At 34.2% G+C, this 17133-nt stretch overlaps 1 protein-coding gene across 1 annotated transcript in view; it reads right to left on the minus strand.

The window, feature by feature from the left end:
• Positions 1-16676, minus strand: part of LOC128858684 (putative mediator of RNA polymerase II transcription subunit 29) — a 76016-nt gene extending 59340 nt beyond the window's left edge. The window contains exons 1-2 of the mRNA XM_054095151.1: positions 16230-16676; positions 14225-15464 (exon numbers count right to left, since the gene is read on the minus strand). Of these exons, the coding sequence (XP_053951126.1) occupies positions 14225-14526 (302 nt within the window). The 5' untranslated portion in view covers positions 14527-15464; positions 16230-16676. The remainder of the gene's footprint in view (positions 1-14224; positions 15465-16229) is intronic.
• Positions 16677-17133: the final 457 nt, after the last annotated feature.

Genomic DNA, 17133 nt, shown 5'->3' on the forward strand with positions numbered 1-17133 from the left:
CAAGTATGTGTGTGTATGTTCACATGTATGCATGTATGTGCCACACACGCCAGCGTCATATACACATATGCGCCAAACGTCAGGCCAGCATTTCGTTGAAGAAGAATTTAATATGACAGCGCAGCGTTGTGATGCGGTGCAGAAGAAGTTGGTGATGGAAAAAGTGCAAAACTTTTGAAAAATCGCTGCATGAGGCGACAAGACATGCTTGCTTACAACGTGCGGTGGCGCACACAGCCGTCAAAGGCGCCGACCAAAGCACAGCGCGGCATAACTGGAGCTAAAGCGGCACGCGAGCACTTGGAAAGTACTTCAAAGTATGAGCGCACAAACATACTCACATACATACATACCTAGGCACATAAACGAGTGCAAGTACTTTAGTGTGTATGTGTGTGTGCGACGCCTTGTGCGTTTGCGTTAATGTGCGATATGGGCGTATGTATGTTGCATGCAGTGTAGCGACATTCGGTCATTGAGGACTGCTTGCCTACACACACAAAACTAACATACATACAAACAGACAGACACACAGAGACAGAGAAGCAAACACAGAGTTTAGTTCAACTTAGTTCAGCAGCTCAGTTGTTAAGCCCAAGCAGTGTTGCACAAACCTAGAACAACTTGAGGGGGGCCACACGACAGCAGCAGGTTATTATGTGGCATAGAGGGGCAGCAGCAACCCTTCCTTGCTCAACGCCACCCAATGCAACAAAAAAAAAAAACAATAACGACTAAGCTCTCTACAGTTATTGGGGCACATAACTTGTGGTGTAGCGGTGTGCTGGGCGGAGGGCGGCGGCCACTAACATATGTACACATATTATTTGCGTTTGTGTGTATCCGCAGCCGTCGTACGAACATCTCGCTGCCTAAGCACAGCGGAATGATGAATGGTTGTTTGCTTGGTCGCAATCGCTGTGGCTGCTTTATTGCTTAGTTGAGTGCTTGACTGGAGGTTGACTGGCTTTTGTAGGCTTGTATATCATCATCATCAGCACCAGCAGCTTTGTTAGAAATATTTCGTCGTTTTGTTTCGCATGCTGCTGCTGCTTGTATGCTTGTGGTGTGTGCTTGATTGCCTGTACATATGTATGTATGTATGTTTGCACATGTGAATTTGTACGTGTATGTATGTATGCATGTATTGTAAGTATGTACAGCCCACGACAAACGATAGCACATTAACAATTTGAACAGTTTTGATTATTTTTCTGCTTTGGGTTTTGAATGTTCCATATTTTTTTTATAAAAGTGTTGCTCAGAGACTATATAAATCCAATTTCCAAAGTGTACACACAAATTAGAACAATTCCATAAACTTTTTATGCCAATTAGTATACATATCTCTAAAAATCAAAAAGTCTATGAAATTTTGTTTATATAGAAAAAAAATGGGCAACAAAATTTATCGAATTTTTTAGCAACTACCACCATCGTTCGCTTTGTTCAACTAAAATTTAGTGGTTTAAACATATTCAATTTTTTTCTGGAAGAATTCTAATTAAAAACCTTCGAATTCGCATGCAAATTTCAAGCACTTTTTCTAATTTTTGAATAAAATTTTAAAATTGGCTGTGCATACATTGTTTTCTATAGTATAAGATAATGAGCTAATTTCTCTTTTTATACCATTTTTTTTGTTTTAACACGATTCTTAATATTTTATGATTTTTTCTTGAATCTCAAAGAGCAAGTAGGTGAGATTTTTCGACGTATTTTTGTTCTTTTTTTCCTAGTTCACTCCACTCGGGAGCATAGGGTCTCGACAAGACTCAGTATTGCGCTGGTTTCGGTAATCTATTTTGATTTCATGTACGAAGCGTTTAAATTAGTTTCAGAGAAAGCACCTGAGACTCGGTACATTTTGCTCTGGCCGTAAATTAATTTATTTCATATTTAACAAAAAAAAAAACAAAAAAATGATGACATCCACAGGACTTTTAATATAGCAAGAGTAGACAAAGAAATCAAATGCTAAAAAACCATAAATATGTAAAAGAAAAATAATTAAAAATAGTTAAAATAGTTGTAAAATGGACATATGTATAAAATAAATGGGGACAAAAAAAAAATTATTTAATGAATTAAAAATGTTGTTTTCACCGAATTATTTTTTTAACACGAATTTTTCGGGAACGTATCTAGCGTATAAAAAGAGAATCAGGTGTGCTTTTATAAAAAATATATTGAAAATTCTAGAAAGTTAGAAAAAATTGTCAAAATGTTGCTGTGCTATCGTTTTGTCGCGTTGTGTGTGTGTATATGTATGTATGCACGTATGTGTTCACATGTTTTTTGTCGTTTTCGCCAAGTGGAACGTGATCATTTTGGCGTTTTTCTTATAAGCGACTGTTATTGTTGGCTTATCGCTTAATAACACATCTGTGTGCCACTCTGCCGATTTTTGCTTTGTTTCCCTTCTCTTTTATTCGCATTGCAACACGCACATTTGCCGAGGGTCAAGCCAGTTATTTATTATTTAAGTCATTTATACAAGACAATACATATTTAGGTATATACTTAGATGCATGCATTCGGCCATTGTATGTGCATATGTGTACATGTGTGTGTGTGCTATTTTTAATCCTCAATTGTATGCAACAGCTACTTGTTGGTGTTTTTGTTGCATTTAATTTAACTTTAAATAGGTATTCGCTCGCTTCATTTTTAACTGTTTATTGTTTTTTTTTTTGTATCTTTATTTCGTTTATTTTAGGCTCATTGCCTGCTTGCCAACGGCCACATCACTTTCCAGCACCTACCCACACACACACACACACACACACCACATACATAGGCGCATACTCCTCTCCAATTGCATTTCAGCACCACCCAGCTGCCACTACGCTTGCACCCTTTTTTACTGCAATATTTGTGTCCACTTCCCCTTCAGCTCTCACATCCGCACACATCCACTCACACACGCGAGCACTTTGCTTTCTTTTTGCTCGATTTTACCACTTCATTGCTAGTGCACTACCGCTTTTCAATGCTCGCAGCAATGCAGCTGTAATAGTACTTAGCGTTTGTTGTAATGTCTATGGTTATTGTTGTTATTGCAATCGCTTTGACTTGTGCTTACATGAATTCCCGCTGCTGCTGCTGTGGCGTTTGTGTGCCCTCGCTGACTGCGGGTATATCTTCTACTTAGTTATTATGCATTCACGAGTTTGCCGACACACACAAGCATTTGTTGGCTGTGTTTGTATGTAAATTTGTGTCACTCACACATGCTCACACAACAGTCCACGAAACCATAGGCAAGCAAACATACCTACACCTATGCGGATATGTCTATTTGTTTGTAGGTTTGTTGGTTGACATGAGCTTGGCCTGAATTTATGCTCTTTTAAAAATATATCGACGATGACGACAGCCACGCCGAAGAAGACGTTGAGAATGACGACACACAAGCTTAGCCTACCTACAAGCGCTTAAATATCGACAAGCCTGTTCGAATATCTTCTATGGTCGTACTATTGGTGGCGTTGATTGTTGTTGGCTATCAATTTGTTTACTTCGTTTATGAGATGCTCTTTTCGCGATATTGATTGAGGTCTTTAATAATGCGCGCCACTGAGCAAACGAGGTTTTTGGTGCAAAGAAGTGGTTAGAAAAATCTTTAGTATTGTAACGAAAGTGGTGTAGGACTGGGCAAATCTATTAAAGAGCACCTGCTCAATAGTTACATAGAACTTCCAGAAAGGGGGCTATGGGGTTGAAAGGCCTTTTGGACCTTGGAAAACTTTCTCCAACAAAAGGAATATTCTGAATCTTTATTTGAATCTGAAAAAAGTAAAATTCAGAAGCTGCTTTGACGCATGGATGGACTGTTGCTAAGGCAATGCGAGCTTTGATGGCAAATAAATGCCGAATGGACTTTTGGCATAAAAGGCGGGTTTTAGATCAGCCGCCCTTTCGGTGCGATTTAAAAATTGTTGACTCACTCTCAAACTCTTCTTACTTGAGAACAATCTCATATTAGGAGTAGAAGCTAACGAGTTACACGACTTTTATAATATGAACGAATAAATAACACAAATATGTAAATGCAGCTGTTAACATCGTCTCAGTCAAAGGCGACCATTACGGATTTTTAATAACTGAAATTGGGAGAAGTTGATCTAGTCAATATTTATTTTCAATAAGTCGGGGCTACGTGATGCACACAGTGCGTGAAGAAATCAAATTATTGCTGGAAAAGTTTGGCAATGCGAATATTTCCAAAAATTGTGACATTAAATGGCCTCTAAGAAGTTGCGCTTTAACAACATTGGACAACTGCTTGTGGAGTTATTTGATCTGTGATTGGTCTGTGTGCATGAACCATAGTTTCTTTAAGCTTTAAGCGTCAATATTCGACATACTCTTCATGTCATACGGCAAATAAATGTCAAAACGCAATGACTTTAGTACTATTTTGAAAAAATTATGGCACACCACCCCGCACCAGTCGTTCGAAAAACAATTTTTTCTAATACACAGCTGTTTTTTTTTTTTTGTTTTTACTAACTCCGTTACACCTTTTCGCTCAAGCTTATAGCGCTCCAGGTCTGTGCAGAATTTTCAGTACGTACAGCACTTTTTTCAAAGCTTTCCCCCAACTTTGAGGATTCAATCAACGATATTTTTAGTGTTTATAATTATATATAATAATTGGAGTTAATCTACAAACATACATACATATTTACATATGTACTTGTGTATGTATGTGACACACGAAAACAGGCATTCTGTCACATGTGAAATGTGTTCCTCTTTTCTTTTTTCGCTGCTGTGCTTCGTGCCATTCACGATTTTAGCGCGTTGGTTTTTTTATTTTTATTTGTATTTTTTCTTTGCATTTATACTTTTTACATTTTATATGCATTTTTTTCTGTATATTTTAATATGTACCGTTTGTTCTATTGTATTTAGTTTGCGATATTTACGCTTTGTTTTTGTTTTTGTCTTATTATGTTGGTTGCGCGTGTTGCTTTTGTTCTAGCTTTTGTAGCTGCTGCTTTGTGCTATCTGCGGTTGCAATTTTTCCTTAATTTTTTGTTGCACATTTTTTACTTTACTTTTCGCTTTTGTTTGTATTGCCGTTGTTACGTTTACTTTTTTTAACTTTTCTCAACCTTTTTTCAGCTGCACGCCAGATACTTTGTAGTGGCATTGCAAAAACAAAAGATAAAGCCGTTTAATTTTTTATAGCGGCTTTTTTGTGCTTCATTTTGCATGCTTATACGTGCATATGTTTACATATACATTCGAAGAAAGTGTGTATGCATGTGTGTGTGTTGGTGCAATTACTAAATCTGTTGGCTACTTTTTTGTGGCAGTGGCAAGTGCAGATTTTTATGCGGTTTCATAGTTGTTGATGTTTTGTTGCTTTTGGAGCCTTAGTCATAGTTGTTATTGTTGTTTAGAGCTCATCTTGAGCTTGGCTTTGCTCATAGCTGCTTTCGGCATCGTGTCGTTGGGCTTGGGTTTTCCGTTTTCGTTATTTATGCTGTTTACACTTTTTTCCATTTAAAATGTATTGTTGTTATCATGTTTTTTTGGTGTTCATATGTTTGTGTGCTTGTGTGTATGTAGGTATGCTTTACGTTTAATGTTTTCGACATTTTGCGGTTTACTTTTTGCTTTTATATACATTTTATCTATCTATCTATGTATCTGTGTATTTTGCTCTTGAATCGTGCTCGCGAATTTGATTTGTTATTTTATTCGCGTACCTTGGCGTGCTTGTATGTGTAGCTTTCTATACATGTACATTTGTATCTATGTAGGTGAGCATTTTGATATGTAAATATATTACATTATTTTTCTGACTGCTGTACGATTGTTTTCGCTTATTGCTGCGGCTTATTGTTGCTTTTGTTTTGATTTCAATAAAATTGACTATTGTTGGCGCTTGTTGTAATCATTACGTTATTAGCTGGCTATTGTTTGTGTTTTCATGCCAACTTTTCGATTTTTTATGTTTTTTCTTACCGTTTTCTTTTTGTTTGGCTGTGGTTTGTTGATTTCGCCTCGCAAACGAAAGTGTGTGTTGTTCTGTCACGCTTTGTGAGTGGCAAGTACAGTTAGTGAAAAGGGGAAAAGGAGAGTTCAATGCGGGAGCGAGAGAGTTCAATGGGAGGTATACAGGGTGCGTGGAATATGCGTGTGTGTGATCGATTGTGATGATTGTTGCGTGCGCGGAAATGTTACAAATTATTTTTTAAAGAATTATTTAAACTGCCAGCAGTTATTGTAAGAAATGCCACAAAATTTGTATGTACGCTTGAAAATATGGGTAAGAAGCGAAAACACGGAAGTGAAAAGTTTGCCGAAGTCCTTTTGTTACAATAAATGTGTTTAGCACCACATACGCATGTAGTGTGTAGATGTGTGCATACATCCGTACAATAAACACATGCAAATGTGCGAGTCAACAATAGCAAATTTTTGAAGTGGAAATCATTTGTGTGAATCGCGTGACTTGAATTCTATCACTCAAATATTTCAAATATTTCAACAGCCGTGTTTTTTAATTTAATTTTGATTTGTTTACTACAGTACAATCGTGATAGTCCGGCATTTCTTAATCCGACACGTTCGGTAATCCGACAACCTCATACCGTCTATGGATGCAATTGGCATTATTTTATTTTGATCAGTCGTAGCAGAGCAGCAGAGGGGGATTGTGTTTTGTTTCCCGGTCACAACGTATTTGTCATTAAATTTGAACGACGCCAGTTCTCTCGCGATTTCTGACGGTGTTGATGTGATTTTTTTCTGTCTTTTCGTGTCGTTATTTTCTGATTTGGTTTTACTTAATGATGGCATCGGCGTCAAATAAACGTAAACATACAACACTTACGCTGAATGATAAATGGGCCATAATTCAGCGATACGAGCGTGGTGAAACACCTCTTTACCTAAGTGGGATTTACGGAGTGGAACCTTCGGTAGTCCGGAATATTTGATAATCCGACAACGAGTCGGTCCCGTATGTGTCGGACTATCACGATTGGACTGTACTTTTATTTTGATGCGTCTCCCCTATTATATTTTTAGAACGAGTAATTTCGTTAAGAAATATTTTTTATATAAGAATTCTATTTGCGCAATAAATATAAAAAAAAATTTATTCTGTGAATTTCTTTTATTAAAAAAATTAACTTGTGTTTTTTTTGGAATTTTCAAAAATTTTAAGTTTGAATGCATCCAAAAAAATTCAAATCTTTTTTCTAATTACTTTTTCACAATAAAATATAAAGTTTTGAAATCTTTTCAATTCTAGAATTTATTTTATTATACAAATTTCCTAATTATTAAAAAAAATTAATTTGTGTTTTTACAGCTTTCAAATCTTTTAAATTTTAATGCAACATAAAAAGAAAATCAAACTTTTTCTAATTATATTATACAGGGCCCGCCATCTATCGTTACGGATTTGAACTAGGTATTATTTGAAGAATGGTAACACTTAGCTGTCATCTGATTTGACAGAAAATTAGTTTTATTCTTCCGCTGAACGAAAAAGGTTGTGTAATGGTAATCATGGTAATGCTGCAGAATGTGTACGAAAATTACGTACGGCAATGGGAAGAAGAAAAGCACCGAATGAAGCGTATGTGCGTTACTTTGCGAAAAAAAGTAAGAGAAACTGGGTTGCTTATTGACAAACCAACGCGTGACGCCTTTGAATTATTATCTTTGGGGTGCCGTCAAAGACCAGTGCTATGCCAACAAACTAGCAACAATTGATGCACTGAGGACCAATATACGCGATGTCATAGCTGAAAAACAGCTAAGCCGCATACAATCGAAAATGTGTTGAAAAATCGGACCGATCGTATGGGATGGTGCATGGCTAGCCGAGGCAGCCATATGAATGAAGTTGTGTTCCATCATTTAGCCTCTGGTGACGATCCAGCATGCTTGACTGCGCCTTGTATGTGTTAGTGCAGTCCGGTGGCGTCGTGACACACGTATTTGTTGTCGGCTACACGTACGATGCTTGATGAAAATCAAAAATTTTTGATATTTTCGTTTGACGCTTACTTTTTTGATCGTGTCGGAGTCTGATGGACAAAACAGCAGGGTTGTATTTAGCATTGAGGTTAGTATTTAGTGTGCGCTTGCCCAATAGTATATTACTCGTAAACACCTACATATACTAAAAATAAGCACAATCCGTATGAAATATGTACATAAATAAGCAAAAAATTTAAAAATTTATATGTAAATGAAATTATTTAAAACTGATATACATACATAAGTAATTTAATAATAATAAAGTTATGAACCCGAAAAACATAAGTTATAATTAAAAACTTGACTTATTGCGATTTTTTAATATAACACATGCCCTTCAAATGTTTCCGAGTCCATTCGCATACAATTTTTATATTCGTCTTTACATGATAATTTTAATTCACTTAAAAGATGCTCATGAGTAAACTTTTTACGTTTTGCGTACAGGCTTTTCATCCACACTTTTTTTTATCTATTTCTTCTTTTTTTTAACAAAACTGCAATAGTTGCAAGTAATAAAAATTCATCATCCGATGAAGACATATTTACTTCTAAATACAACTGTGGATTGATCGCTTTTTGTTTTGAACGTTACCGGGCAAACGACAAGCACCCGACACGCACACATATAAATTGCTTGTCAAGCAATGCTGGACCGTCACCAGAGGCCAATTAACCGGAAGGATTGTATGTACTTCAAAATAAAAAAACAGTTTGGAAAAATATTGAGTAGTTTTTTATAGCATTTTTAATTCCGTAAAGTTATATGGCGGACCTTATATATATATAAGATATAAAATTTGGAGTTTAAAAAAGTTTAAATTTGAATACAGTAAAAAATTGTCTTTACTAAATTTTACAACAAAATATTATTATTATTATTATTATTTATTAGGAAAAATATATAGATATTAAACCTAAGTGCATATAAGAGTGCTAGCTACAATGGCCATCCACTCCGAATATATAAGTAAGTTCTTAGTATTGAAATTACAACAAAATATTAAAATTTGAAATCTTGAGAAAAAGTTTTGCAAAATTAAAAAAAAATTGTTTGTGAAAATCAGTTAAATTTTTCAGAGACAATTAAATTTTTCAAACTTTTTAACAGAAACAAGAATTATTTTATAAAAAACTATGAAATCTAAAACTTTGGTTTTGCTTAATTTTAGGTTTTGAAAATGAATTCAATTTTTAAAAGAGAATAGGATTTGTGAAATTTTTCAACAAAAAAAAAAAAAAAATAGAAAAAAACTATAAAACACTTCGTGAAATAGAAAAAAATTGTTTCTGAATGCATGAATTAGTTTCGTGAGGGAATTCGATTTTTCCAACTTTTTAATAGAAACAAAATTATTGTATAAAACATTTTGTGAAATTGAAAAATTTTTGTTCTTGAAAATGAATTAAATTCTTGAGAGCATTCGATTTTTCAAACTTCGTAATAAAAACGAAAAATCTAAAACATTTTGTGAAATGAAATGCGCAAATAAATTTTTTAAGCTTGCATTTTTTATGTTGCATACAATTTTCTTAATAAATAACTAAATTTTTATTCTTCGCTTTCATTGAGACTTTCAAATTGTTTATTTAATTTTTATAGTTTATGTCTCTGTCTAAATTAAAATTATTACCTTATTATTGTTTTATTTTTTATTTTTATTTTTTATTTCAAACCAAGAGAAAAAGTCTGTGCATTACCACACATGCATATACACACATATGTACATATGTACGTAGATGTGTACTTATCTACTACAACTACACGTATTTTATTATTTACCGAAATAACTCGTTACAAAATTTCAAAATTATTACTGCTATTTAAGTAAGCTCACGCTCTTTTTCAAACAAAATACTCGCGAAAAATGCGAACTTTTTTAAATTCATGTCTCTTATCATTTTTCGCTGCATTACCCCGCTTTTGCATATTTGTTTCTATTACACTCAGCTACCCCTTCACATAAATTCCGTTCAGCTCTACAATTAAATTCACTTAAAATGAGAAAGAATTGACTAAGTTTGTGTGTGTGTAATTTTCCGCGTAGCAGAGTGAGGAATTCCCACTAAAATTACAATTTGTGCTAAAAATAAATGCAGTATATCAAACACTAATCTATATGCTGTGCACAAATACATATATATGTGTGTGTATATTAATTCTTAGAATGCGCACAGCAGCAATTGCTGTTAAAAATTTATTAAATATTGAAAATAAACAAATTAGAGTGAAAAATTAATGGAGAATAGAAATTGCAACAATAATGGCAATAGAGAAATGCGTACGAGCACATACATATGTATGTATGTGTGTAAGTGAGTATATATGTATATGAGTAAAAGTAAAATTTTACATCTTAGTGGAGACAAGGTGTGGCACTTTGAAATTTTAAATAAAAATATATACGTATACATATTTATGCTTGTATGTATGTATGTATGTATGCACATAGGTATATTTCTGCATATATTTTTAAAAGCAAATGCATCTTCATACAAATCGCAAATCAATGCCTCGTCGTGTCAGATAAAATTGTATCTAAATAATTGTCGCATAGCTAAGCAGCTTAAATGGCTAAAACAAGTCGAAAACAAGAAAAATAAAACGAAGGTATAGCGCGAAACGGCTAAAAAACTTTTAAAAATAAGAAGAAAAAGCACCAATCACTGGCCGCTCAGGAGGCAAACTTTCACGCACATTAAAGCAGAAGCACACATTTCGATATGTACATACGTAGCGACACATGTTGGCACAGTCGTAGATACAACGGAAACAAATGTTGTAAAAAAAAGTTATAAAAATGCTAAGAAACGGTAATGACAACAACATCAACAAAAACAAAGCTAAAGAAAATCGAAGAAGGCACAAAACTGTTTAAGCATAAAGTAAGTATAACAAAAAAAAGTCAAATAAAATAAAAAAATCAGAGGAATCAACGCAACAAGAACGTGAAAAACTTTTTTTATGCTGCTTCGACAATACAATTAATTTTCGCAAAACGAAATGAGCCACTCACTCCAAGCCGCCGACGTACCTACTTACAAACATATGTACTATATGTATGTATGCATGCATGTTCATATGTATGCGTGTGTGTATATGTACGTACACTGGCGCACATATTGCTAACCGTTGGTACTTTTTCATTTTATTTTATTATTATTATACAGTTGACTTGTGCGCGCGAGTTGTTAATTGTCGCACGGCGTAAACGACAACAACAACAACAACAACATCCACCGCGCAGCCAGCTATCGCACACAAATGGGCACAACGAGCAAAGAGGCAGCACCGCGCAGTCAAGCAGGCCAGTTAGGCAGCAGGCGCTCAAGCTTGGCTAGGCGAATGCGGCACAATATTCTGTTCAATCAGCTACTCAGTCAGTCAGTCAGTCAGCCAGTCAGAGAGCGCGCTGTATATCCGCATTTACAATTCGTTTGTATGTATGTCTGTATATTTATTTTGTATCTGCAAAAGTATTTGCTAGGCTGTTTGCTGCCATTGTTGTTACTTGTGTTTGTTGGTATGTGCGCGCTTGTGATTGCTCTGCATGGAGCACACTTTTGTATGCTTACATACTTACAACGCTGAATAAGTCATCAATGTTGTGCTGTGTTGTGACGGCGCGGGTGGCGTGGGGGGTGTTAAATGGAGACGAGTTAGTTTATTGGAAAATGCATATTCATGCTGGCCCATCGCTGTGTGTGCCTCGAGCGAACATACACGCATACACACTTAAGCAGTCAGAAGTAGGTACTCGGTGGCAGACGGCCAGTAGAAGCACGCACGGAGATAATTGTTTTCCATAATAAATGTTGGCGAAAATTTGGAGTTTATGCAAAATATGGGGGTGGTGTATGTATATAGATGATTTTGAGGCTGAAAAATGGTTTGCCACAAGTGTTGTTGGAAGTATTTATGTAGGTATGTAATCAAAAATGTGGAAAACAATTGTATTTCACTGACTGAATAAACCATTAAATTAATATAAAATTAATTAAATATATATTTTCTTTAATAATATAAAACTAATTGAATAATAATGGCGGCCGCCCTAGCCGAATGGGTTGGTGCGCGACTACCATTCGGAATTCACAGAGAGAACGTTGGTTCGAATGTCGGTGAAACACCAAATTAAGAAGAACATTTTTCTAATAGCGGTCTCTCCTCGGAAGGCAATGGCAAACCGCCGAGTGTATTTCTGCCATGAAAAAGGTCCTCATAAAAATATCTGCCGTTTGGAGTCGGCTTGAAACTGTAGGTTCCTCCATTTGTGGAACAACATCAAGACGCACGCCACAAATAGGAGGAGGAGCTCGGCCAAACACCCAAAACGGGTGTACGCGCCAATTATATATAAATATATATATGCATCAACGACACAGTGGAAAGGAAAATTTTGGAAGAAATAATCGTTAAGCTTGAGGAACTAGAGATAATCATCGTTACAACTCTGGCGAAAATTTGCATACAAAATAAACGTGCAGTACTTTTGCCACCTTTGTATTTGATTTCTAAAACCTTTCTGAAAAATTGCTCCAAAAACTTTCTTAGGAATTCAGAATTAACACCAGCTGGGTGCTTTTAACCCTCTGTTGGATACATTTTTTAAAACCTTCGGTTGTTCACCCGGGTCTTGCCTTTTTTCGTCCTGTTTGTGGACGTTTTTTAAAAGTTTATATTCATAAATCGGTAGAAAATATAATTTTAGGAAGCTCAAGTCGTTAGCTATAATAGAAATATGCTAAATTCATGTCCAAAGTCGAAAAAGCCAGTCTGGTCAGACGCGGGTGCCCAACGAAGGGTTGATTTTAATTTAAATTTACATTATTTCATTTACTATAATTTTACTTCAATTCCGCCCATTTGATTTTATTTTACATTTTTAATTAATTTGTGTTTTTTATTATTTCTGTTTTATTTTTTTTACATTATTTTATTGCACTATGCTCTATTCTCTATTTAATTATGTTTTATTTAATTTTATTATTTTTTAGCGTATTAATATTTTATTTATAAAGGGTATACGCGCCAATTATACATACATATATATAATATTTTATTTTATATTATTTTATTTTTTAATATACTTAATTATGTATTATTTTAATTTATTCCTTAATTTACTTTGTTTGAATTTTAATTGTTGAGGTTATTTTATATTATTCTATTTTTACATTATTTTATTTCACTTATTTTATTTTTTTTCTTTTGTTTGTATTTTTTTTATTATATTATTAACTTACTTTATTATATTTTTATTTACTTTTTTTATTTTTAATTTTTTATTTTTATGTATTTATTTTTTATTTAATTTATGTATTTATTTTTATTTAATTATTATTATTTAGTTTTAATTCAATTGTTTGTTATAGATTAGTTTAATTTACTTAAATTTATTTTTTTTATTTATTTTTTGTTTTTATTTAAATGTTTTTAAGTTATGTGTTTTAAATTTACTTTATTTTTTATTATTGTTTGTTTTTTTTTTGTATTTATTTTATTTTTTTTGTTTTTAATTTAATTAAATTTTATTCTACATTTACATTATTTTATTTTGCCTTATTTTGTTATCTTGTTATTGTTTGTAGTTTATTTACTTTCTTTCTTTAATTTATTTATTTATTTTTTTTCAGTTTATTTATTTTTTTTTCAGTTTCTTTATTTTTCAGTTTTTTTTTATTTACTTTACTTTACTTTTATTTCATTCTTTTTTATTTTTGTATACCTTTTTATTGTTTTTTTTTTTTTAATTTTTAATTGTTGTTTTATTTAATTTATTCATTTCTTTATTTTATATTAATTGAATTTTTTTCTACTCTTACATTTTTTTAGTTTTTGCTTTATTTTATTATTTTTTTATTGCATGTGGATTATTTACCTTTTCTTTATTTAAATTTTGTTTAATTTAGTTAACTTTATTTCATATTATTTGCACCTCTTACATTATATTTTTATCGAATTGCTTCAACTCACTAATTACTCCAGTTAATTGGCACAAACCCCTTAATCGCTTTTGATTTTGTAAATCTCCTATCACAGTTGCTACCACTCTATAAAGTTTGCCACCATAAAATCAACCCTCTCATAAATTTTTAACAGATACAACATACAATTTAATATGTGTACATATAAATATGTGTATGTGCACACATTCGCACAAACACATGTAAATACTGTTTTACTATTCGCCCCTTCTTTTGTACTCACCTCGGCAAATTCGCTAGATAGCGTGACTGCTTCTCCCGCCGCAGCTCATCGTTCAGCCGGCAATAGGTGTTATTGATGCACACGCTGCGACGCAGACACGTCTCCGAATCCTTGATATGCTCCAACTTGTTTGCGCACAACTGCAGTATGCGTTTGCGTTCCTCACGTTGGCGCATCTTTGGCGATATCATAGGTACACGCGAGCGATGATGATGATAGCCAATGGGCGAGGAACGTGGGGGACCAAAGATATCAGAATCGTCGTCACAACCGTTTACTGTTGTTGTTGTGGGCAAGGTCATTATGTTCGATTGGTTGTTGTTACTTTTGCTGCGCTGTGTTGTGCGCCGCTGCAGTGCTTTTAGCTTTGATACACCATACAACAAGTGTTGGTGTATCACCTTCGTCTTTTTATTGCTTTATTTGTTGCTTTGCTGTGCTCACTTCTTTGCCTGCTTTGACTTTTAATTGAATTTCTCGCACAATATTTCAACTTTGCTGCTGCTAGTGCTGCTGGTTTGCAGTGTTGACTGGGGCGTCGTCGTTGTGGAGTGTGGTGAGTCTGGAGTGACGTTGTTGAGTAGCGACTAAGTCGAGTTCACCCTTTTTTGAGTGGACTTATAACTTGGGTAATTTTTCGCCACTTCTGGTGCTTGCGATTAAGTGACTTTTGTAAGGAATTTGCAAGTTTTGCGTCAATAACTTCTTTGCAGCTTTTTTGCACTCTATACTATTTTGGGGTTTTTTTAATTTAAACCTTTTTTCGTAAAATATGCTACCTTTTACAATTTTAAGCTTTTGTTTTTCTTGTTGTTGGCTCCTTTTATATGCATGAAACTTAAGAGCGATACACAACTGTTCACAACTATTTAAGAGCGCAGAAAAACTTGTTCAACCACCTTGCTTGAGAGTGTGTGTGTGCGCGCAAGTGTACTGACGTTTGAATGCTGTAACGCTTTTTGCTGCTTTGAAATTTCCACTGCAGTTGCAATATGTTGTTAGTTGGCTGCCGCCGTCGCCGCTGCTGCTGCTGCTTCTGCTTCTCTTGCTTGTTGCAAGGCAAACCACAATTTATTTCCACTTAATTATTATTTTTTTCTTTGTGCGTCGGCTGACTTTAATTGCTGTTGCTGCTGGTTTTACTCCTGTTATTGTTGGCTTTGTTTTGATTTTAGCTGTATGTTTTTCTTTTAATATTTATTCGTATTAAACGAATGTTTGTTTTTCAAAAATTTTGACACTGAAATTATTCAAATTCAAATTCAGTTTAATTCACTTAAACATTTCTCAGTTTTCACTTATGAACTATTTTCATTAATTGCAATAAAATTTTAAATGCTGTTCAAATTTATGTTTTGTAAGTTGCTTACGACAAATTTACATGCGCGTTTTTAAACCAAATTGCGAACTGTTTTATTGCGCGTTCCGTCCAAAATTCAAATGCGCGCAAAGGTTTTTAAAACACTGTAATTTTTGTTGCTGCTTTGAAGTAATGCTTGTTTTGCCACTTAATTAGTAGCCAATAACTCAAACACTAAAATGTTTGTTTTTTAATTCGCTTAGTCGAATTTGATTTTTTTTTAATAAATTTTATTTTATTTTTAATTTTTATGTATGTAAACTGTTCTTTATTTACATTTATGCTGCCATTTATGTAAGACGTTGAAAAATTCAAAATAATCCACGGCCTTTTGAATTTTCACGCTTTTGTTATTTTATGTGTTGCAAATGTTTGATTTATGTAAATTTGGTTTACTTATAAACTTAATCTCTCTAATTGCTGTTAATACATGCCCGTTAATTTCTCACAAATAATTGCACCGATTCTTGGCATAGACACACAAAATAATTTTCAAAACTATTCAAATGCTATGGGTACAGAATTGTTTTTGTTGCTCAATTGATTTTTATTGTCTTAAATATATTTATTCATAATTTTTACAAATACTTTTAGTCACTAATTTTTCTTTTACAAAAAATTAATTGTACAATATTACAAATTTACATCACTTATTTGTGGTTTTTCCAACACGAATTTTCCATGAAGTTTTTGTTTCTGTTGTTGTTGCTGTGGTTATCAACACAAAATTAATTAATTATGATTATGTTATTCAGTTTCAGTTCAGCTGTTGCCATTACTACTACCGTTCCGCTAGTACATAATACAATAATTTGGATTTGCTGTTATTGTTGTTCTTCTGTTTGCCACTGTGCTGTTACCGTGAGTCTGTGTGTGGCTCTTGCTTTCATGTAAGTGAGAGTCTCTTTTTGTATGTAGCTAAAGCTAGCTTGCAGTTAGTTGCCGTTTAGTGTTTGTAGGGAAAACAAACGTTTCGCGTTTATTCCGTAACACGTCCACACCGTTCTCACGTTCGCAGCGAACTGAACTCTAGTCTGGCCGTCAAATTGCTGTTTGCTTCGGCTGATTGTGGCAAACCGACTGATTTCAATTGACAGACGCCAGCTAGCAGGCAGCAGAAGGCTAAACAGTGAACAGTGAACAGAGCATTAGCAGCGTATTAACAGAGTCAACAGCCAGAAAACAGACACGATGTGACACAGACACAGTTTGGGGGAAGGCCAAGCCATACGAATATGAATATGTTTAAATGTGCATTTATCTACATTTGTTGGCTTGTTGGTTTGTTGGTTTGTATTTAGTTGCAAATGCGAAGTAATGAAGGCAAGTCAGCCAAGCCAGCCAAGGCAGATAAGCAGTCGACGGTAAAGAGCGCGAGAGAGTGCTCACGTTGCATTTGTTGTATATTGGATGGTCGGCTGGTCGGTTGGTTAGCTAGTAGGTTGATTGGTGTCTGCTCATGTAATAACAGCCCCAATAATGCAGACGGCACAGGCATCCAGTTAGCAGTTAGTACATCAGTGTATCGCGTATCTTCCCCTCCTTTGTC

The sequence above is a fragment of the Anastrepha ludens genome, chromosome 3 (genome assembly GCF_028408465.1).
Source record: "Anastrepha ludens isolate Willacy chromosome 3, idAnaLude1.1, whole genome shotgun sequence".
Taxonomy (NCBI): Eukaryota; Metazoa; Arthropoda; class Insecta; order Diptera; family Tephritidae; genus Anastrepha; species Anastrepha ludens.